General features: G+C 32.8%; 1 protein-coding gene across 1 annotated transcript in view; it reads left to right on the top strand.

Moving 5' to 3' along the window:
- The window catches only part of trol (terribly reduced optic lobes), a 1,293,721-nt gene that overhangs the window by 610,381 nt on the left and 659,327 nt on the right, over positions 1 to 24,013 (top strand). Inside the window, exons 17-23 of the mRNA XM_067129897.1 lie at positions 5,427 to 5,543; positions 7,112 to 7,225; positions 8,684 to 8,797; positions 11,383 to 11,499; positions 13,646 to 13,765; positions 14,014 to 14,127; positions 21,200 to 21,313. Coding sequence (XP_066985998.1) covers positions 5,427 to 5,543; positions 7,112 to 7,225; positions 8,684 to 8,797; positions 11,383 to 11,499; positions 13,646 to 13,765; positions 14,014 to 14,127; positions 21,200 to 21,313 — 810 coding nt within the window. The remainder of the gene's footprint in view (positions 1 to 5,426; positions 5,544 to 7,111; positions 7,226 to 8,683; positions 8,798 to 11,382; positions 11,500 to 13,645; positions 13,766 to 14,013; positions 14,128 to 21,199; positions 21,314 to 24,013) is intronic.

The raw sequence follows: 24,013 nt of genomic DNA, 5'->3' as shown, positions 1-24,013 counted from the left end.
ATTTTTTTGTCGGATTAATTCACACAATTTTGCCAAAATATTTTGGCAACCCACTTGGTAAGTTACCATGAAATCTTTTTGTTTCTCTTTTATTGGTAGTATGAAAAGTATTTTAGCAATATTTTACATGGTATTCTGTGGAAACTGTGTGAAAGAATTAGGAATGAGAAAAAGTCTGATCACATAAATCTTGGTGGAAGAAAACATTTCCATATGCGTTTAAATGTTAAAGAGGCTATGGGTATTAGGTATATACAGTATTATGAAGTAATTATGTGAAAGGCCTAACATTAAGAGGGAAAAGCTTAATGTGGTATGCATGACTCTAGGGAAGCTTCAAATAGAACTGATGTAGTGTTGTTTTGTGTTGAACACGTATGATGCAGGCAGTTCTTTATTTAGCCTGCAGAAGGTTTTGGATGAAATTTTAAATTATATAAGCAAATTAAATTGAAAAGTAATTGGTTTGGTGTTATGTTTAATTTTTGTAATTTTCATGTTGCATTTAAAATAGGAGGTAATAAAACCTCCGTGAATGTAGGTGGCAGGTTGTACATGGTAGAAGTGGTTTCTAGTGATTTACTGTAACACGAAGAGGTTGTAGAGACTGGCAGGAGAGTTGAAGTGTTTATAAGAGAAATTGAAAGTAAATGTAAGAGTAAGTGGAAGCTAGAATATGGAATAATAGTTATTATTAGAAAATTAGGCCTTAATATCTTGGAATGGCAGATATGTGTGTCTAAGTTACTTAGTGCAATACCATATATGCAAGGGAAGTGAATTTGCTATTGAGGAGACCTGAGCTGTCAGTTTGTAATGTTATCAAAGCTAGTTCCTCCTTTGTGTAGCAGTAATAGGATAGATATGTGAGTGACTGCTTGGTTGTTTTTCTGTGAAGTTGCCCCTATTAAAAGAAATACCTTATTAAAAAAGTCTGGTAAGAATATGGAAGCGTCGTCCCTCATTATGGTAAGTAGCTTTTTATTTTCATGTGGCTGTAAATATGTCTATGTCTAACTAATTTAATGAAATTTTTGTTTGTTTTTGAAAGCATGATTTTACAGTATACATGCATGGTAGAGTACAATATTTAGGATGACATGTATATACTGTATTATATATATCTTTTAAAATTTTTGTCATTCATGTGTTTAATTGCAGATACAATTAACAGTTTTTTGTCTTAATCGTATTCAGTGGCAAAAACTTTTTTCCTATGCCTTTTTATTCCATGACATTCAATCACTTGATGAGAATATAGTACTGATCTTTATCCTTCTATTCACTCTGCTAGTTTTCAGTTAGCATGTCATATTGTAACATGCAGTTGGGTTAACATCATTGTAGTAAGTTTAATTAGTTGTCGTACAAGGGGTTTATTTGTTAGAATGGATTACATTAATTTTTAGCCTTGTTCCAGGAATATTTTTTTTATGTATTAATTCCTTTTTTTTATTGGAATGGCCTTACCACTATTGACATTTTTAGGAAACTGATAATATTTTGAGAATGGAAAAATTCCATTTTTACACATCTTTCATAATGAAAATATATTTATGCAGTGTGTTTATGGTGACTGGAAATGGTTTGTTCATATTTTTGGCCAGGAAAAGTAACATTACTATACTGAAAGTGAAGTATAATCGTTAACACCATTCCATCCTGTTTTATATCATGGCTACTTGCTTTAAGCTAAATATTTTTTGTGCAAGAAGTACTTTGGGACAATACATCTGTTATTTAACATTGGACTGGTTAGCAGCCTGAACTATTATTCTTTTAATCATTATGGACTTTATTAGTGAAAAAAGAAGTTGTCTAGCTAAGTAAGTTGCCATGATAAAGATGTCTTTTCCCCTCCCCTGGAAACTGTGTACAGTACTTCAGAAAATAATCTGGCATTGAAATGATCTGATATTGCATATTTGCAATAGAGATTGTTTCAGTATTTCCAGTGCAGTCTTTGAAAATTTGTTAGAAGTCAATTAAGTCATCCTCCTTGTCATTCAAGAATGTATTTTGTAGGAATCTTCATACTTTTTTTATGGTATATAGTAAAATGTTGAAGTTTAGAAGTAGGACAAACCTCTGAAGAGAGAGCCAGAAAATAAAGCTAATAGCATGGATGAAGATTTGGACCAGTATGAAATTGGGACAGAAAGCTTACATAGAATTCATTTTTGCATTTAACTGCTTAATGGGAAATTCTGTCCAAAAAAATTATAGTCATCGTTATTCAAAATATGGAATCATTCACCCGGGCAATCCCAGAAGAGCTTGGAAGTTCCAGTGTAAGCTTCTGCAAAATAGAATACCTAATAATATGTGAAAAAAATGTAATTCACTGAGGAATAATATGTAGATTATTCAGTGTGAAAAATTCAGTAAATGTGAATATAAACAGCAGTGTTAGTAAAAAACTAAGGTAATTGTGCATAGTACTTTTAATTAGTATTTCAGTCTCTCCTAAGATCCAAAGTGTTTGTATCAGTAATGTTGCTGGTAAGTCCCTTGCACAGTTTTACAGTAAAGGAAATTAAAGACTTTAGTAATGGGCATTGTTACAGTGATAATAGAAAATGAATGCTTATGTTATACAAGTAATAGGTATTGTACTAATTACAGAGGCACAGGTCCTAAAGTCAATAGTAGATGCTCTGTTGAAATATAATTTATAAAAATGGTCAGGTAGAATAGTTTCCAGCTAGGATCTGAATTTATGGTTTCCTAATGCTAGGTCCATGGAATAGCTGTGGTCTACGAATCAATTTTTTTTTTCTTTGCGACACATATTGAAATACTTAACTTTATGCAGGTGATGCAGCATTTTCTGTAGTTATTAAATATGCTCCATCTGTTTACCAAATGAAGTTACTGGGAAGCATTACCAAAGATCTGGAATGGACCAGTAATTGGTGTAATCAATAGAATTTGAAGTTGAATTCAGCCAGACTAAGGCTGTTAGCTGGATGAACCTGTACATTATTCCCACTCCATGATTCAATAATGCAAAAGTACAGAAAAAATTCATATGTCATAGGTAACAGTATTCAATCATTCTGAGTATATGACCAAGATATCTTTTTCAGTGCTTTCATTTTTATCATCTGATACTGCCAAAAAGCTATGCAATGCCCATGAGGTCTCTCTTTAAGTACAGTATAAGATATCATTAAGTATACCTTAGTTTTACCAGACCACTGAGCTGATTAACAGCTCTCCTAGGGCTGCCCCGAAGGATTAGACTTATTTTACGTGGCTAAGAACCAATTGGTTACTTAGCAACAGGACCTACAGCTTATTGTGGAATCCGAACCACATTATACTGAGAAATGAATTTCTATCACCAGAAATAAATTCCTCTAATTCTTCATCAGCCGGCCGGGGAATCGAACTCCGGCCTAGCGCATTCCAGTCCACAGCTCTACCGACTCACCCAACGAAGAGCTATAAGATGTCATTAGTATCATATAGTTCAGATATTTTGTTCTAAGACTGTTGAAATTTTTTCTGAAAGGATATCAGCACATCTTTGGAATCTTCATTTTTAAGACAGAATTACTTGAAGTAATGAATTACTTTTTCAATCAATGACAATTATCATTTAGACCAGGGTTTCCCAATCTTCTTACACTTTCTTAGCACACTAAATTGCAAAGACCATTTGATGAGTCATCAGGTAGTTTTTAAATAAGCCCTACTAATTAACAAAAGTAGGAAACAAATGCATAAAGAATTTGTCTTTTCAGTATTTAATAATTTAAAAAGAGAGACAAAAATGAAATATTTTTGGATAATTTATTTGCCCACTTGCAGTTACTATGCTTTGTAGTAGTATTTAATAATTTAAAAAGAGAGAGAAAATGAAATATTTTTGGATAATTTATTTGCCCACTTGAAGTTACCATGCTTTGTAGTACAATTTTCCTACACAGTAATAGGTGTTATTAGCCCTTTATAGAGATTTAGCCAATGCATATTTTTTATTATGATAAAAAAATGAAATTAACATGTAAATATAGCCATCTGGGGTTAAAAGATTTCATGCATCTGTACATCAATAATTGACAATGAGAGAATAGCAGGTAGAGAAACCAATAAGAATTAGCATAACAAACATTTTTGCACTTTTTACAAGCATGTGAGCCATTTCTTTGATAAAAAAAAAAGTACCAGGGCACTACCTTGTAGAACAGGAAACAGACACAATTCCTTACACTTGAAATTTTATCAATAAATGTGCTGCCTGTTACTAAGCCTACAATACTTTAGTAGTGACATAATGGCTTACTGGTTGTCAGGAAATGTCTTGAGTCCAAGTAACCTTTACAGTATAAGCATTTAGAGGTAGATTTTTCATGAGCCATTAACCGTACCAGAAGGATGGAAACAGGAGTGAAATTGTAACAGTCAGCAGTTTAAGGCAAAGCCATTTTGAACAGACATCACATTGCATAATTTTAGCTTTGTAGAGGAAAGGCTGTTTGGAAAACAAAATACCATAAACAACCATGTTTGGAAAAAAATATTTGTAAATCCTTTTCTTATAAACCATCATAATCTCCATTTAAGATATCAAGATTGGTCTAGAATCCTTACCAAGTCCCTTGAATGCAATACATTTGTTGATAAGCGGCTCAAAATAACGGGTATCAGTCAAAAAACTTTATAGGCTTAAGAGATCCTATGAAGTAGTTATGCTTAGTTATTATGGTTAAATAATAGGTCTTCTTCATTATTAGTTTGAAAGGAATAGTAAATGCACTGGAACAAAAGGAGATGCCTAGTTTTTTCTTATTTGGTCGTAGATTGTTAGAAATTCTCTCAGCAGATCTGTGAATTTAGCTTCATTGCATCTTTCTACAAAGTTCTGTAGATCAACCGAGATCAGTTCCATCTCAGTATGTTGACTTTATCTGATGGGGACTGATTCCATTTTATTGATGGGATGAGAACTGCCACATTTTTGTAGCTTAACAGTCCCATGCAGTACTAATTCAACACTAGGGTGCCAAAAAACTCGTAGACATGGGCAGAAACATCTGTTAGAACTATAAGTAGTTTCCCTTACCAGGTGGACACAGTCACAAAATTGACAGAATTCTAGTGCTGACCTGCTGAGCATGATGAGTTTTAGGTTGTTGAGAGAAAAGTAATTTTTTGTTGATAGACAGTTAGATTTATAAAGAAGAAAACTTTCCAGTACCATCTAAATGTTGATGGAATATTAAACTTTTCAACTTCTCTTTCCAATAAACATGTTATGTTAATAAAATGAATTTGCATCTTCTCGTAATATCAGTTGCCATGTTTTAAAGCTTATCTGTGGCGTAATTATGTTAAAATGCTTATTAATTCTCAATATTTGTCCATTGTAGTTATGTAAAGTGATTAGCGTAGAAAATAAACTCTTAATTGTTTGGCAGCAGGTGAGTGGTGCCCAGAAGGAAAATACATGTGCAAGAATGGAGACTGTATTGACATTGCTTACCGTTGTGATGGGCTCACCCAGTGTCAAGACCAGTCAGATGAAATTGATTGCCGTAAGTATGATCTTACTAAAGTGCAAAAATGATTTATTTCCTTTTTAGCTCACTGAAGTGTTCTGACAGGGCCCACCAATTCAGGTATTGTATATTTGTAGTGGTTTGCTACTTATAGAAACTACATAAGTAGTTTCTTAAGTTGTTTTGAATAATGAGGTACATCATGCAGGTTGTGACATAATAATGGAACATGGGTTTTTATTTAGTCAACTTTTATTGTTAGTATTTTTGCTCTGCAGGAACCCATATAGCAAGAATTACAAGAATTGTTGCAAATGTGTTACTTATCTAAAGAATGTCTTAAGTGATGCAGTTTATTTGGATTTTGTTAATGTGAACACATTACAGTAATTAACGTTTTACTGCCTTTCGCTCTTTTTGTGCAATGGAAATGATTTAAAGATTATATTTTTCCATTTAGTGAGCTATGAAGTTTTCGTAAGTTTTGTGTGTATTGAACAATGCCTTTCTCACCTTTGTGATATAATTGTGCATTTTTTAGCTAAAATATTTTTCTCGACAAACACATTTTGCTCTGTATTTTCATCATGAAAACCTGATTTTTTCCATACCAGACCCCAAGAGGGAAATTGATATTAATTATTTTATTTTTGAAAGAATGTCTTAGCATTTTCATCCAAGAGGTAACTTGCAATCCTAATCAGTTTTATGTTGACTTAAAAAGTTTGTTTCATCCTGAACTTTTGTTTTCACCTCACTGGAGGAAATAGAGGTAAGTTTAATTTGTATATACAGTATAAAGAAATTGTCTTGTTTTTGTAATGTTAATATTTGGTGATGAAAGATTTTGTGTAATCATCAAGATATATTGCATTTTAGCCTCGTTTTTCATCATAAGGAAAGCAAGGTACTGTATGATGATTTTGAAATTTTTTCAGTGTTTTTTAAACCTAAGTATTTATAGCTTCCATCATGTAAGGTTTGTTATTTTTTTATTTTTGTCTGTCGTGAAGCTTGGCATGAACAACAATGTAACTCTTGGTTTAGGTATTTTACAGTGATGTTCTTCATATTTGTACTGTAACTGATACTTAGAAGTGATAATGGTTGATGCAGTCATATCCCATAACCATTTTGAAAGGGTAATTGTTTTACAAATATATTTTTGCATGTAAGAACATGCGTTAATAGCTTTTCTGCATGGGCAACTGAGTTGTGTGATTCATCAGTATGGTGTAATGTATTTAGGCATGTAATTAGTGATTACTGTGGCACTGTATGAGTTTTATGTTCAAAATAGAACTAAGGAAATGGTATATGTTGAATGTAACACTTAAGATTTATTAAGTTAATGTTTTAAGGTTTGGTTTCAAGTTTGTTTCTTTTTCCGCAACTTAATACAATTTCTTTAACTTTGCATTGTTAAGAACTTTGTTAATGTATAGACCTACTAGACAGTTTAACATTACATTGTGCATCATTGCATGTGGTTGGATATTTTCTTTTTTTGCTTGAAGTTAGAACCAGTTTAATATATAATAGAGGTAACTGTTAGTATAATGAAATATTCACTGCATGACAAAAAATATTGTTCTTTTATGTAGCATGCGGACCTGATCAGTGGCGGTGTAGAGATGGGCTGTGTATTCCAAAACGCAGTCGATGCAATAGATACTTTGATTGCCCAGACTACTCTGATGAAGAGAATTGCCAACCAGGTGAGCTAAAGCAGACTTTGCTGTGTGAATTTGTTAAGATGATCTTCAGTTGCATCGTAAAGGAATATTTAGTCATTGAGAAAATAAATATTTTTCTGTATACAAAGAGAAGACAGTGTTAGTATTTTGTAACAACTGATCTATGTTGTCAGGATTTATAGTACATAATCGGGTGGACTTGTACAGATATACCTCATACATGTGTGGATTTAGTTTTGTGTTAAGGGAAATATTCTTTTTACAGGAAGGCAAGTTTGTACACAAACCCATTAATTAATCATAGATAGCCTTTAAATGCACAGAACACCCAATACAGTAGATGAAGCAAAGTTATTCAAAGAAAATGTGATTTTCCAGATTTAAAATGTTGGTAAATGTAAAATCGTGAAATTTGGTCAGAATCTTCAACATTTTGTGTTTTGCCAATTATTGATTGTTTCAGGTTTACAATTAATTGGTAAGATATAAATTTTCCTTTTAAAAAAACATTCTTCAGGTCAGAACCATGATAGTTAAGAATTATGATTCACTGGGAGGTTAAACTGTGTGGTGTTAGTAATAAATAAACACATTACAATATGCATTGCTAATGGTGAAGTGCAATATTATTGTGAATCCATATCGATTGTTTTATCATGGGTTTATTAGTTTTTTTTTTTTTTTTGCACTACTGAAGTCTCTGTCTTGTGTATATATTCAGAATGTACCTACTGAGAATGGTGTTTAATTGAATATTTTCTCAACCTTCAAAAAATCTAATCATTTTCATTATTATTGTCCACATTTGTCTATTTTATTTTGCTCCTCTTTACAAGTTTTAGAAAGACAATGCATACATACATTGCTACAGAATGTACATTAAGAGGATTTTGGGAAGAATTTTTGAAGAATTTGACACTGACAGTTTACATCGATCAAGGCAAATTTTTAGGTTTTGAAGACTGAAAAGTGGTACAGTACCCTCATCAGGGAGTTGTTTTGGGTATTTTTTATTTGTATGAGTAAGAATGTATGTTCTGTGAATGTAAAGAAATTGATAATCATAAGTTGTTGCTCATATTTTTTTCAGTAAAAGGATTGTTTTCCTTTTGTCTCTACTGTGGCATAAATTTATTTTGGTTTTCTTGTTAAATTCATATCATGAAAATACATGTAGGCAGTTCATTCTCATTTGGGGACTAGACATATTTAATGTAGATTGATCATATGATGTTAATAGATCAGCTAAATTAATGTTCAGCACTGCACTCCTTTGCACTTATAAAATGTGATGAGATTTTTTCATCTAAATGTATGCAGACATTGCCTGAATGCACCTAGCCTTCTTTGTTACCAGAAGAATCTATAACCCTGGTAGTTCAGAAACAGTGTTTTTTTTATATGATGCACAATATTTTATTTAAATCACATTATAGTATGTGATAGTTTAATGCATGAAATTTTGATGTTTCAAAATAGCCTGTCGTCCTACGGAGTGGACTTGTAGAGATGGATCTTGCATTCCTGGAGATGCACATTGCAATGGCTATCCTGACTGTCGTGATGGTAGTGATGAGGAAGATTGCCCCAGAGGTGATACATTATGCCTGTACTTTTTCTCAAGTAGAATAGCATTAATGCACTGTACATGGTTACCCTTGGTTGTTCCTGATTTTTTGTTTGTGGGCTTTCATTAACACTTATATTCATGTAAGGACTTTGTATGTACAAAAGTTTGCAGTTGTCATTGTTTGTTAAAGGTTATTGTTCATGAGATTTGGGTTGAAATACTTTTGAGTATGGACTTGCGGATATGCTTTGCAATTTTTTAGTAGCTTTAGAATGACAACTAGACTTTGGTTACTCTCTTATTAATACCCTTAGAACACGTGATACATATAACAATGAAGGGTAACTTTTGATGGGCAGTACACTGTACATTTTTCTTCAAAATAACCTATATCCTTAAATACTGTAGCTGTAAGAGTTCATCAACTTTTAGATTTCTCTTCATTTGTAGTTGATTTTTTTATTGATTTCATGTATTGAACTGTATTTAATAGTACAGTATATCATAACAAAACCCAATTTGCACTGGCTAATTAATGTAAATATATTTTTACATATTTTGCAAGCAGAGAGCAAGGTGCATAAAAACATTTTGGAACAAAAGTAAGTTTCAGACATGTTAGATTTTCATACTTTGCATTGCTTTAAAAGTGATGTAGTTTGCTTTCATTTGCTGTTACAGTTGCAGTATGGAAGTTTGTAGTCTGCTCAGATGAACTTAACAGGAAACCTGATTCTTGTTAGTTTTACAGTTTGTGTAGGCTGAGAGAATATGGTTTATGATCTTTCTCTGTATTGTCTACTAAGGACAATACAGTTAACAGTTTTTACCTATTTTTTCACAAGAATTTTATTTAATGGATTTGGGCAACATGATACTTTAACAAACAAGGGTTATGGTAGCCTTTTCATGTCTCATCAGCCAATTTGGGTTCATGTGTTTTTCATTTTTAAGTACAGGTAGTGTGAAAATATTTTGAAATGACAGAAGCATATATTTAAATGAGTGATTTGTATTTTTTAAAACTTACATTGCTTTTGAATATATTTAAATTGTGGATTTTACCTGTGCGTAACAGAAATAATCTCTTTTAAGTATCACATAACTTACAATTGCCTTGATATAACTCTCACAAATATTACTATATTAGTATTTGCAGCCAGCATAAATAAACATGGATACAGTAATGGTTTTTAGCCAGACTTACTTATATTAGACTGAATTGGTAGGCAACCTTCCTCTCTTAGTGTTGATCACTGGAGGCTAATAGAGGGGTAGAAACTCTGACAAATTATAGTGTTCAAAATTCAATTCTTTATTAAATTTATTCAGGCCAACTCTTCTTTCATATTAAAACTAGGAAGATCATTGAATTTAAATGGCTGGTTGTGCACGATTCTGTTCTACATACATGTTGCACCATTATATGCACTACTGTGTATGTATGTATGTATATATATATATATATATATAATATATATATATATATATATATATATATATATATATATATATATATATATATCAGAGAATTTGTGTACACTGCATTGTAAATATTCCTTGTGAATTATGCAATTAGTATCATCTTACAGTTGATTCTGTAGACTTGTACATAGTATATGAGAACAGCAAGCTTCCTAATGGGTCTCACTTGATGTAATGCATGGTTTCCTAAAGATATTGATATCCTACTGAATGGACTTGTAGAGATTCACAGTGTTCCCAAACTGGTTGATTCTCCACCATTAAGTAATGCAAGATAATATTAATGCAATGCAAAATAATAAATGCATCCTATAGATGCATTCACATTAAGTTATTTTTGCAGACAAGAATTTCTCAAGTACATTTGAATGCTGATCATTTGGAATTTGGGATAACATCTGAAATCAAGGCAAACTGATATGTACTACCTAGCATGTTATGGGAAGACAAATGATCTTTGAACATAGTACTGGTTGGTATGTTTTATATATATATGTATATATATATATATATATATATATATATATATATATATATATATATATATAATATATATATATATATATATATATATATATATATATATATATATATATATATATATATATATATATATATATATATATATATATATATATATATATATATATATATATATATGTATGTATGTCAGGCAGTCCCCAGTTAACGGCAGGGGTTCCATTCCCGGCAAGCACTGCTATCAGAAAATCGCCAATAACCAAAAATTGGTTATGATAGCGCTGATAAACCGCTTAACAGCACTGTTAACCAGTTATCGGATCCGATAACTGGTTATTGGTAATAAATAAACTGCTTACCAGTGCCAAAAATCACTTGCTGGCACCAAAAATCCAGTTAACAATGTTGCTAGCCAGGCGCTGTAACACCGAAATGCTGTTAACCGATGCCGCCGGTAAGCGGGGACTGCCTGTATATATATTTATATATACTTATACATATATTACATCATTGGTTTAGGAAAATTACATTTCTACTTGAGTAATTGCATGTCAGGTTGTATGCTGTAAATAATGTTAGAAGCCTTATTGAGTGCAATTTGTGTTTGAATGCTGTGTAAGTTTCCTGCTCATGATCCACTCAGGGTGCAATTCTGAAGAGTGGACTTGTAGAGACGGTTCATGTGTGGCCTTAAATCAAAGATGTGATGGTGAACCCCAGTGCCTTGATCGTAGTGATGAAGAGAACTGTCCTCCTAACGGTAAGTCTGTAAATAAGAGTATGTAGAGATAATTTTTCCTGCTTTGTTTGCAAGATGCATGGTGTCGTTCGCATCACAAGGAGTTTAGATGATATCTTAGGGTATGGGTAAGGCAGGACATACTAACCTTTATGGTCAATTTACATTGTATCAGTTAATATTTGTCACCTTACAGTATACCTTGCAAATTTTTATTGGTTAGAGTGCAACACTGTATAATCAAGTATGTAAAAGAATTTTTGTGAAAGGAAATTGTGTATCTTAGGCTAGGGTGTTCATGGTGAAAGTCATTGCTTCTGAGGTAGAAAAACTTACGATATGACATATACTGTATACTGTATGCTGGTGTATAAGATGCTTGGCGTATAAGACAACCCCTATTTTTCATGTAAAAATGTATGTGTAGAGGTATGTTCACTGTATAAGACGACCACCAATTTATTAGATTAAATAACACCATAGCTGATGTAACTTAGTGGTACATAAATAAAATCAATAATTATTGGAATTATCGTACCAGAAATGTGTGAAATCCGTGTCAAGATTTTAAATTGTATGGCAAAACTCACCATTACAGAAAAACTCTTTTGTACAGTATTCCCATAGGAAAAATGTACAGTGAACATCACTACAAATGCTCAGCGTCACTATCGACGGAGTAATACTCATTGGAAGTACAGTAGATCCGCATGAATGTATTCCTTTAATATTGGAAAGAACCCCGAAATTAAGATTAACTAGGGAACTGTCGCTATCACAAACCCTTTAGTTTGATTATAAAATACTACCAAGGAAATATTGGCCTTTAGTAAACAACAAGACTTGTAAGTCAAGCATGACTGGGAACTATGAACACAGCTATTTTCGTAAACAAGAAAGTTAGACTACCCCGATTTACTTGTTCGGTAACTTCAAATTATCTATCATTGTTAAAAGGGCATTGTATGATAAATATCAATAGCAAAATTGTCTAATTTTATTGCCTTATAATAATGGCACTCTGGATAAAGTTAGTAACAAAGTGAGAGCTCACTTATCCTAACGTCTAATTATGGTAATTTACAGTATCAATAGTTGTGTTGCTAGTGATTCACTTGAATTACCTATGGTTTTTCCGTTATTACAGTTTTGTTTACAGTGATGGTAGTTAACTATTGACACAACTATCGACACTTCAGGGGTTAGCTTGTCATTAAAAATCTCGGCAGGATTTAAATTTGCTTTTTATACTCGGCGTATAAGATGACCCCCATTTTGGGGGAGGTTTTTCAAGGTTAAAAGGTTGCCTTATATGCTGGTATATACAGTAAATCCAAAAGGATTTAATCATAGTTTTGTTAAATAGGAGAACATTTTTCAGTATTCCAAACCATTTTTTCATAGCTTGCCAAAGGAGAACTATTTTGGGAAAATGCATGCTGATATTCCATGGAAAAGTTGCCTAAGAAGTTCCTGGTCATTGTTGTTCCATCACAGTTATGTCTATTGTGTCATAATATCAAAAAAGGAATTAGTTATTAATAATTCATAAGTTGATGTCACTGGAATGTTAGAATGATGAGTTACGGATTGCTTTTATTTATGATGTATTCCAGAGCCCTTGAACGCTACGGTTATTGAATGCTGAATAGTTTCATTAATATGCTAAGCTAGTTGTGAGTTGGTGTACCCAGAGGTGATTTTGTTTTTCTTTACATGTTAGTATGTTTTGTATGTTAGAACATTGTGGTTTTCAATTTGGTTTTCTGTTCTTTGAATACTGAGATTTATTTTGCTGTGTTAATGTGGCACTTATTGAAGGTATTCAATTAACTGACTTTTCTTATAGTCCGCACTATATAGGGATGTGACCTTAACTATATTCCTACCAACAGTAAAAAGATTTTCACACATGCACACAATCTAGTTTTCTGTATTGATACGTGATGTTTATCTTTATAGATAAGTGGAAGACATTTCTTGGCAATCAGAATACATTGTTTTTCCTAGTTTAGTAAAACATGGCTATATTTGCTTATTACTCATGAGATGTGGGTTGCGCATGGAAAATGCTGTGCATGTATTATATATAACATTTTATAATTAGTCGTTCGTTCTGGAAGGCATAGGATATCTGCCCTACTGTTGTGCTTTCTTTACATAATAGCATGTTCTCCTGGGGAGTGGACTTGTCTTGATGGGTCTTGTATACCAGAAGAAAAACGTTGTGATCGTTACTATGATTGCCCTGACTATACTGATGAAGCTGTTTGTCCTCCAACTCCAGGTAGGTTATATAGCGCTTTGGTGTGAGTCATGTAATAAGTTGTACATATCTCTTGTGTTTGGCATAGTTTGGTTACACAGTAATAGAGTTTTATGCTTCTATGGGCATATTTTTAATAGGTTTACAAGGGCTTTCCTAAATATTAACATGTACTTTTTCTTTAATATTTTATATATCACGATCAAATGAATGCTGGAAGACTTGATTGCCTACTAGAGCTGAAACATTACTAACCATATTGTACATAGCTTGTAGTCCAGGTGAATGGACATGCAAAGATGAGTCATGCATCCCAGAGGACAGAAGATGTGACGGTCGGTATGACTGCCCTGACTATACAGATGAAGATGATTGTAGTTCAGGTTAGAGTCTAAAACAGAAGTTTTTATATACAGTAATGTTATCTTGTTTAACAAAAACTTTTTATAATGAACATGTGAAACCTATTAATACTTCTTGAATACTTTTCAAATATAATAAGCTTAACTTTTTGTGCATACTATTTAGAAAAATGATACAGGCAGTCCCCGGCTTAAGTTGGGGGTTCTGTTCCGGTGCCACACTGTGACCAGGAAAACAACATAACCTGGAACATCACAAGAAAAATGTGTAAAAATGAGAAATAAAGTGATGAAAGCCTTACTTTTAACCCTCTTGGTGTACTGATGTACAGTATTTTACTTGCATTCTGATGTGGTGTGCATCCAAAAAAACACCACATTTTGACTTTATATTGTAGCTGTGTGTACTTTTACCATTTCTTTGCAGAGGAAGACAATGATGTAACCTGGAACCAATTTTTTTTAATATATTTGAAAAGCAATGTAAACTCGGAGTGACATAACCTGAGTCTGACAAAACCCAGGGACTGCCTGTATTAATACTATGTTGTAGTTCAGTGCGTATGACATGTCTTGCATCACACACACACACACACACACACACACACACACACACACACACACACACACACACACACAGTGGAGGCAATGATGATGGCATGTCCTGCTTACATGGAATATGAATAAATTTGCCTATACTTTTATCACTGGTGTTTATAGGGCATTTAATTAAGAAATGAAAAGATTTTCTGAGAAGTAAGCACAATGTAAAATTTTGCAAAAATTTGTTTGGAAAGAGTATTCTGTGTACAGTTGTGCACAATTTGGTTAACAAAATATATTTTTGTGGGAATTCTGGAAACATTGGATAACCAAACATAATTATAATCATAGAATGTTTGGAAAGCTGCCTTGGTGTAATTAGAAAATTTCAAATTATTTATATTGATAATCATTCAGAGGATTTTTAGAGACCTTATACTGTAAATACAAATACTGCATGTCATGGTTAAGATATCTGTAAAACTATTTTTGATACAAACATTACAATTCTAATTTTTGAGATTATATTTTAGAAAAAATGAGAAGTGCCTAAAACAAATTTACTGTTTCCTACATTCAGACTACATTAGTACAGTGCCTGACATAACTGTTTGTTTTGGATCAAGAGTGTGTATCTCATGCCCACATTTACTGAAGGTAGAAGACCCATATCCACAAATATGCGTCAAGATACTAACATTCAAACACATAAGTATACACAGTTCACTTATATTTGAAGAATTTTAGGCTAAAAACATCAATCTTCAGTCTAATAAATAGCAAAGTGGATTGTGATCTATGAAATTAAGGCTGTCAGCTCAAGCAATGGGGCACTATAAGCCACTCAACATTTAAGGCAGTGAAAAGAGAGTGTTTGTGCAGTTTGACAACAAGATAAAGAGGTCCAGAAAGTAAAAGAAGAGGCACAAGAATCTAAAGGTGGAACTGAAAGAAAACCCCAAAGTTGCACCAATAAGAAACAGTTATAGTTGTTGGACAACAAGACTGAAGAAGGGAGGCAGGAATGGAGGTAAAGCAAAAGGCTAAAAGTGGATACAGCTCAGGCTAAAGGAACGCTTCTAACACCCTTGAATAATGTCTGCAGTGCACCAACTGATGTGCACTGGCAAAACTAACCCCTATGGGGAGCAGAACGTGGAGACCTGTATGTTTCATGTAACTTGGTACACTATATTTTCCTTGTACTGAATGTCAGTCTGGTGAGCATACTAAGGGTCCATAAATCCAAGCTGTGCTCCAACAGCCATCTTGGAAAATGGTGGCAGTTTTTATTTTTTTTAATAACTTGTGAACCACTACAGTAGAGATATTTTATAAGATTTCAAAGTTATTCCTCATAAAAGCTCAAAATTTCTGGTATGTAACATTTTGTAGGATAAAAAATAAAGGTATGTAGAGTCAAAGTATAGAATTTTATATTGTAACATGTGCACATTTCAGAAATGTCTTGCAGTCAGAACACATTGTGCTATGAAAAATCTCATGGCATAAGTATTCAGTAGATAAAAATTATGTGCATTTAATAGCCTTTAGATTGACTTAAAATGAGGATTTCATGACACAGTTCTTCAATAGAATAAAAAATACTGTATATGCGTTGAGCAGACTTTATCTTAAAGCTAGATGTTGACTTGTGCATGGTTAGGGAATAACAGATTCTGATCTTTAGATATGGGTGTCATCAGTTCCATCCTGCTTTTAGATCTCTGAGGCTTTAACAGGAAAGAGATGTGGAAAATCTTGTTATTCAGTAGATTCTAGTGAATGCAATTTATTACCTAGCTGAAAGAGTGCAACATATTTCGTCAGATATCTGGGCAATTAGCAAACCTCTCAAATGGGCTTGTAGCAAACTCATCATTAACACATAATAAAGCAGTGGAGAAATTTCTCTGGTGTTCAGTTGCAGCACAAGGTAGTTGTTCCTTTATCTAAATGAACATCTGGCACAATAAAAATAAAAATTTTGTGTTTGTTCATGCCATTACCGGGTGTGACACAATATAGGCATTGTACAAAAAAAAGCAAAATTAGAAGACTACAGCTTTTACAAACCAACCAGACTTTCAGAGAGGAAATTAAAATATTCAATGAGAAGGATACTTGTAAAAAAGCTATCAAAGCTAATGAGGGAAAGTTTATCCTAAAATGAAATTGATCAAAATCAGGGCCATTGGGTAAGCTAAGATATTTCATGTATAATTAGAGTGTGACAAAAAAGAAATTAGATAAAGCTTGTCAACCAGCCTCCCTACCTCCAACCAATAGAACTGCAAAGCAACACATACAGTATTTGCAGATGTAAGAATGGCAAGGAGACGGCCTGGATTCTATAGGGTGAGATTGGTTTACAATATAGGAATCACTGAGACCCACCACCAAAGAAGCAGCAGTGTCTAAATCTGACTTTAATTTCATGCAGCTGCATGCAGGCATGTAACAATGGCTGCAGAATCTTACAAATTGGTATGCTCTGTTCAGTGATGTGTAGAGGGTGCCAAGGAACTAATTGTGTGAATTCCTTAGTCAAAATGTTACTGGAGGAGTATGAGAATATGTTGAATTGCGACATACTTCAAGAAATGTATAGAATAAATTAAATTGTGAAATACTTCAAGAAATGTATAACATAAACTATTATTAATTGCTTAAGTCACTATTTTTGTGCAATATTTAAATGACTAAACTATTTCCAGAATGGGAGGACTATCAAAATCTTGTTAAAAGGCAGAATCATAATTTTTGGATTTTGTGTAACTTTTGTGAGTAATTCTGAACTACTACCAGTCAAAACTTCTGTGGTGAAATGCCACTATGGAGGCTAGACACCAAATTAAATGATTGCAAATATTCCCAAAAATATAAATATAACAAATATTAATTATTAGTTGTCATTATTCAGTATATTTATTTTTCTAACCACATAATATTTTAAATTGGAGGTGGTTATAAAAATTAGTTATTTACTTTTGTAACTTATTTTACACTAAAAAAACTTTGTATAAAAACAGTTCATTTTTTATGAGGAATAATTTTGAATTCTTGTGAACTTTCTATAGTTGTGACAGTTTAGAAGTTATTGATGAAAATGCTGAAATTAATCCACATTTTCCAAGATGGCGGCTCTTAGATTTATGAGGACTTTTAATACAGGACTTTCCAGAGTACAGTATGGGTAAGTCTTCAATTTTGCCATGTCTGACTGTCCTACTAATTTGTTAGGTTGATTTTCCTGGAATTTCATGACTTAGAAATTTTGAAAATACAGTGCATTCAGTGCATAGGCTAGTGAAGCATGCACTTGGGGTCAGAGAGGAACAGTGAGAGTTGTGTTCAAATTTGGTGATGCCAGAACTTCACAAGGACATACCAAAGCAAGCAAAAAGGGGGAGAAGCACAGACACTGAGGTTGTCCCCACATTTGTAGCATCTTATTTATTCCTCCTGCTGCCAGGTACAGTCGGGAAGCCTATCTGTAAGAGATGTTCCAAACAGGTTGACTAGAGGAGTCTGGCACTGTAATGGGATGATTAGGAAATTAATGCTGGGAATATCAGTGACCATTTTTCAAGTTCCAACAAAGAATATTGGCATGATCAAAATGCTGTGCTCCTTTGGTCAAACAAAGATTTTTGTGCAAACAGACAAAGTGACTCCAAGCAGGAGCCCCCCCTAGTTCCTGAGGTAAGCACCCAGTAGTTGTAGGATGGCCTTTATGGATGTCACAAATGTTTGGACGTCAATAAAAATAGGTTTTACCCCAAAAAGTTGATATGGCAGTATGGCTTCTTATGTAACCAAGAACCATTCACATGAAGATTCAGTAAGTGAATGCCCCAACTGTGAGCTGATTCATTTCTAAATATGCTGGCCAGCTGGAGTTAGAAACCATGTGACTGATCACTGCCTGCCAGGACTTTGGTGTTGGGCACGACCTTTATGAAAACTAGTAGATGGATGCAGCAAGACAAAACTTCCCTCTGAAAGGCTTAACAATTCCTTCTGAGTTTTGAATATATATCTCTTTAAGTGAGTGATTTGCATGAAGAGGGCAAGGTAGGAAATCTTCCAGTTCATTTGTAGACCCAGGGAATGATACAGTGAAAGGAGTTTGACCAGTTTAAAAGTTAATACAAAACTCACATTAAATTTTATATGCACATTATTTTGTATTGTCAAGAGAGTTTTTTATAAAAACATGTTTCATTGTTTTATTGTTTGTAGATGCTACATTAACTCCAAAATTCTTAAGTAGAGGGAGAATTACTTTCAGAGTATTATTATATAGTAGTACACACAGGTTTTTGGTGTCATAAATTTTTTAGTTTTGATAACGAGTTACTTTTGGCATTTCTAATGCATTGTTTAATATAGTTAGGATATTTCAGTTTCTTGGCTGTATTCGTAATCTTATAAGTTCATCATCGGTGTATCCAAGGTTACATATATGTAATGCTTTTGAAAGCATGGGTTTTATCAGTGATTTCTTAGCTTTATTGCTTTGGCCAGAATAAAATTGAACATAGGCAGAAATAGTGGTAGGTTTTCCAATTTTTATTTTTATTCTGGTCAAAGCATTAAGTCAAGAAATCAGTGTTCACATCCATTTTTTAAGAGCATAATATAAATGTAACCCTGAATACATTGATAACAAAATAGGTAAGATTAGGGTTGCAGGCAAGTAAATGAAATAATAGACAGTACATTAAAACAAGCAAAATATCTGTATCAAAACTATAAAGAAACTTACAACACAAAAAACCTCCTTGTACTATCATATAATAATAATTTGGAAGTTGATCCTAATGTACTTAAGAATTTTTGAATTAATGTAGCTTTTAAGAACAATTAAACAATGAAACATTTGCTTATAAAGAACTCTACTGACAACATTAAAGGATGTGTATATCACATTCCATGCAAGTTTGGTATTAAATTTTGCATTGGTCAAATGGGAAAAACATTGGATAAGAGAAAAGAACAGCATAAGGAATGTGAACTGTTGAGTATTCGTATCTGTTAGTGAAAACAATCATTCAGTCATGCTGGAGTAAAAAAGATAGTTTATTCGTGGATTGGAAAGAAACGTAATGAGTCTTGTTTTATAATCAGAACTTTAGTAAGAATATGAATGTCAGTAAGGAAATGTATAAATTTGATCCATTAATTTCAAAAGTAGTATGTAAAATGCATACATACTAAGTAAGGTAGTAGATATGAGTGGAAAATATGACCATAGGGCACCATCCCCTGGCACCTGTCAGGCGTGAATTTTTGGTTTCCAACTGTCTGTATGTGTGTTTATAATGTCCTCTTTGCATATAAATTGTATTCTTACCACTGTATTAGTCCTTCATTAATGGCTTAGAAATAAAGCCAAAACCAGTTAGAACCTATGCCTAGTATTTCATTTTATCTGTTGGTTATTGGGAGATATGTAAATCATGTATAAGAGTGATTTTACACACACACACACATATATATATATATATATATATATATATATATATATATATATATATATATATATATATATATATATATATATATATATATATATATATATATATATATTGTATATATAATACATATATATGTATATATTAGTTTCCATAAAACACAGGGTGCCTTGTGAATGTTGTCTGTCAAAGTCAGCAGAGAGGCAGTAACAAGGTGTTTCAAAAGTGAAAAGCAAATGGTAATACAAATGATGTGAATAAAAAAGTAGATAGAAATAAGCAAAAGAAAAATCAAAGATGGGACAAGGCATGGTGCTGCCACAGTGTACAGTATAGGCTAAATACATAGATACATACACTGCATTACAGTATATATGTTTATGATGATATTATTTTGATAACTTCAAGCAGTTTTTTAATTCAAAATTTCAGATCAATAGATGTGAATAGATAGGTGCTTCAGACTGATGTTTGTAGGAGCTTGATCATGTCTAGATAAGTTCTTCACTTGAATACTTGATGTATATATGAGACAAGAGTTACTGTGACAGCTGAAACAAAAATGCCAATGGAAAAAGATGATAGAGGGTGGTGAACACTTTCAAAAGTAATCTCTTCTGCCATCCATCAAATTGAAATCTTCTGCCTATAGTAAATGTAGACATGGTGTCAACATTTCATACCAAAACATAAGGCTATGTGAGGCTTGGGTGTGTGTGATTCAAGTGCGCAACTTGTATCCATTTTTTACTTCTGTCCTTGTCATTGATATGGAACTGACATTGAGTACATTTTAGACATGATGATAAATCAAAAACACCAGATAAGTCTAGGAAATTACATGAGTAATAAAACTAGTAAAATTAACAATCATTGGAACCCTCATCCATTCTTGGAATTTTTATAGAGACAGAGGGCATAAATGGCTTACAGAAAACTTATGAAATTAATTTATTCTTGATTTTATATTTTAGCTTTTAAAGTTCTTTGGGTTAGTGATGGCTTTGGGTTTTAATTAACCACAAAGATGTTTTTTGATAACTGATGCTGAAAGTCTTATATCTGTATAGTCTGTGGCCCTAATGAATGGAGTTGCAGAGATGGATCTTGTATACCTTTGGATGCTCATTGTGATCAAGTCTATCATTGCATTGATCGTTCTGATGAAGAGAATTGTGCATTATGTAAGTTCTCAGAAATGCATTATTGTATGGCTTTACAGGCAGTCCCTGGTTTACGACGGGGGTTCCGTTCTTATGCCGCTTCGTAAACTGAAAAATCGTCGAAAATCGTTAAGAATCTTAAGAAAACCTTACTTTTAATGCTCTGAGTGTATTGGAAACATTGTAAACTGCATTTTTATTGAGTTTTTCATCAAAAAACCTCCAAATTTTGATTATTCTGCCATTTTGGAGCCATATTTCTTCCGTTGGATCAGCGTACGACACGTCGTAACCCTGGAACATGCATCGTAAACCGGGAAATAATTTCTGATGAATGTGAAAAGCATCGTAACCTTGGAACGTCGTAAGCCGGCCCCGTCGTAAACCGGGGACTGCCTGTATTTTGTTTTGGTTATGCTTCATTGCACATAGAACTTTTCATTATTTCAGTTTTTAGATATATTTTACTTGCAGTTCACTTATACATGCATATATTTACTGAGACAGACAGTTTCATTGTTGGTTACAACCATAAAGAAAAATTTTGCGCTCAGCAAATGGCTAATTTCATGCTGGGTAGTATTAAAAAATCTTTATTTCAAATAATTTCATTAATTAAACATATTTTTGGGAAAGATATGATATATTTTACAAAGTGGTGGATAACTTTCCCTACTTTAGAAAGATCTTTTGGTATGGCAGCTCGAAAAGAATTTAGAATTTTAACTTACTGGTCTGGTTAAAATGCCATAGTTATTAATGGATACTATTAATAGATTATAGTGGTAAAGAAAAAATTTAATTAGAATTATTTTCTTTGTTGAAAAGTATTATACTGTATACATAACTCTACTTTTGTATTTCTTGAGCAACTCCTACGTCTGCATATTTGTGTACAGTATGTGACATATCATCATCCCAAACCCATAAACAAATCATTATTATATTGAAGGTTCTCATAAAAGTGAAAAACTGGAGAGAGAGAAAGAGAAGTATATTATATTTGGACTGGCCATTGGTAGTACTATTGACAGTCTTAGCTGTCAGTCTGTTCCAAAATGAGGCTACATTGTGTGTGAAAGATCCCATAATGATTGATATTTAACCTTATCTCCACTTCCCATTTATATCTAGTTTGGTATTTTTTGAGGTAGATAGATTCCAATGGTCTATGTTTTTTATACCATGTGGTATTTTAAATGTCTCTCTTTAATTACCTCATAATCAGTGTTTTTTGTAGTAAAGATTGAGGTGTTCTAGTCTCCTTTGATATTGAAGGTGTTTTGATTGATTGTATTGGTTTGGTTTCTGTAGCCTGAGCTTTGTTTGGGAAAGCAACCAGAGTTGAACAACATACTTTTAAGTGGAGTCTAATTAATGCAGTATTTAAGGTTAATATTGTATTCTTGTTTCTAGTAGTAATTTAACTTGATGTACCTTAGTATTGTCTGGCCTTGCTTTTCTACTGACATACATTACTTAGTAGGTTGCACATCATTAGTGATAATGACTTCAAAATTTTGCTCTTGTGACAACACTGTATGGCCTTGCCAAGTAGGTCATACTTGGCATTTTTGTTTTCACAACCCATGTGCTGGGCTACAGTAATTTAAGCTGAAGGGCATCTGCTGTTTTACTGAGTGTTACATTTATTCAAGCTGAATGGCATCTGCCATTTTGCTGGCCATAAATGTATTTCTTCAGATCTTGCAACAATTTTGTTGTTGTATCACCATGAGTACTGATAACAATTTTTGTCTCTTAGGAAAATTTACTAATTTTGCAAGTTAGCCTAAGTCAGTGCCATTGATGTTGATAATAAAGAGCAAAGAGCAAGCGCCAAACCTTAAGGCAAACTGTGTGTGTGTGTGTGTGTGTGAGAGAGATAGAGTATAATTTTTGCACCCAGTATTATTTGTGTTGTAGTTGGGTGACTAGTTACATTTGGAAATTATTTGATTGAGAAAAAAAATGCTGAAATAAGGATTATTGGTAGAAGAAATGTCACTTAGATCACATTCATTGATATGAATGGAACTGCATATAGCCATGCTCTTAAACTTTTGAAGGACATTATTCTACTTGGGTGCACACTATTTTCAAAACATCACATAAAATTGTATATAAAGAAACTCCATATTTGGTTCCAGTTCTTAGAAGAAACAGGCATGTTTTTTTTATAGATTTCAGAAGGAATCTATTAGGATACTGAATCTGGAATGAGAAACATAATAACTTTAGCATAATGGAAATTGTTAGACTCAGCCCTTGACATTTGAACAGGAATGTGCATATTGTATATATAAAAACCAATTAGGAAAATGCATATTGTCCAAAACAACTGCAGTATTCATGTTAGAATAGCATTCATTAAGAAGCATTGTTTCAATTCATAATGAAGACCTCATAACTTGCTCACCTGTTCTGTTTTTCAAAAATATCTTTATACTCCCCAACACCATAAACCATATACAGTTGAACATATCAGATGTAAAGATCCTCACTATGCAATCTACACAGATGATTCTAAATCTCCAGAGCTGTCTTAATTTGATTAATTTGTATGAAAGATTATGTAAATACAGTAGTATATTCCATTCCACTATTGTTCTTTAATTATTTTATATAAATTTTCTTGCTAAAAAACTATATGACCTCTACATGTTCATTACATTCCTTGGTTTTCAAGTGAATGTAATTTATTTAGGTCTCTTGTATGGA

The sequence above is a fragment of the Macrobrachium rosenbergii genome, chromosome 3, assembly GCF_040412425.1.
Source record: "Macrobrachium rosenbergii isolate ZJJX-2024 chromosome 3, ASM4041242v1, whole genome shotgun sequence".
NCBI lineage: Eukaryota > Metazoa > Arthropoda > Malacostraca > Decapoda > Palaemonidae > Macrobrachium > Macrobrachium rosenbergii.
Note: the sequence above shows the minus strand (reverse complement) of the source record. Positions and strands in the feature narration are given on the sequence as shown.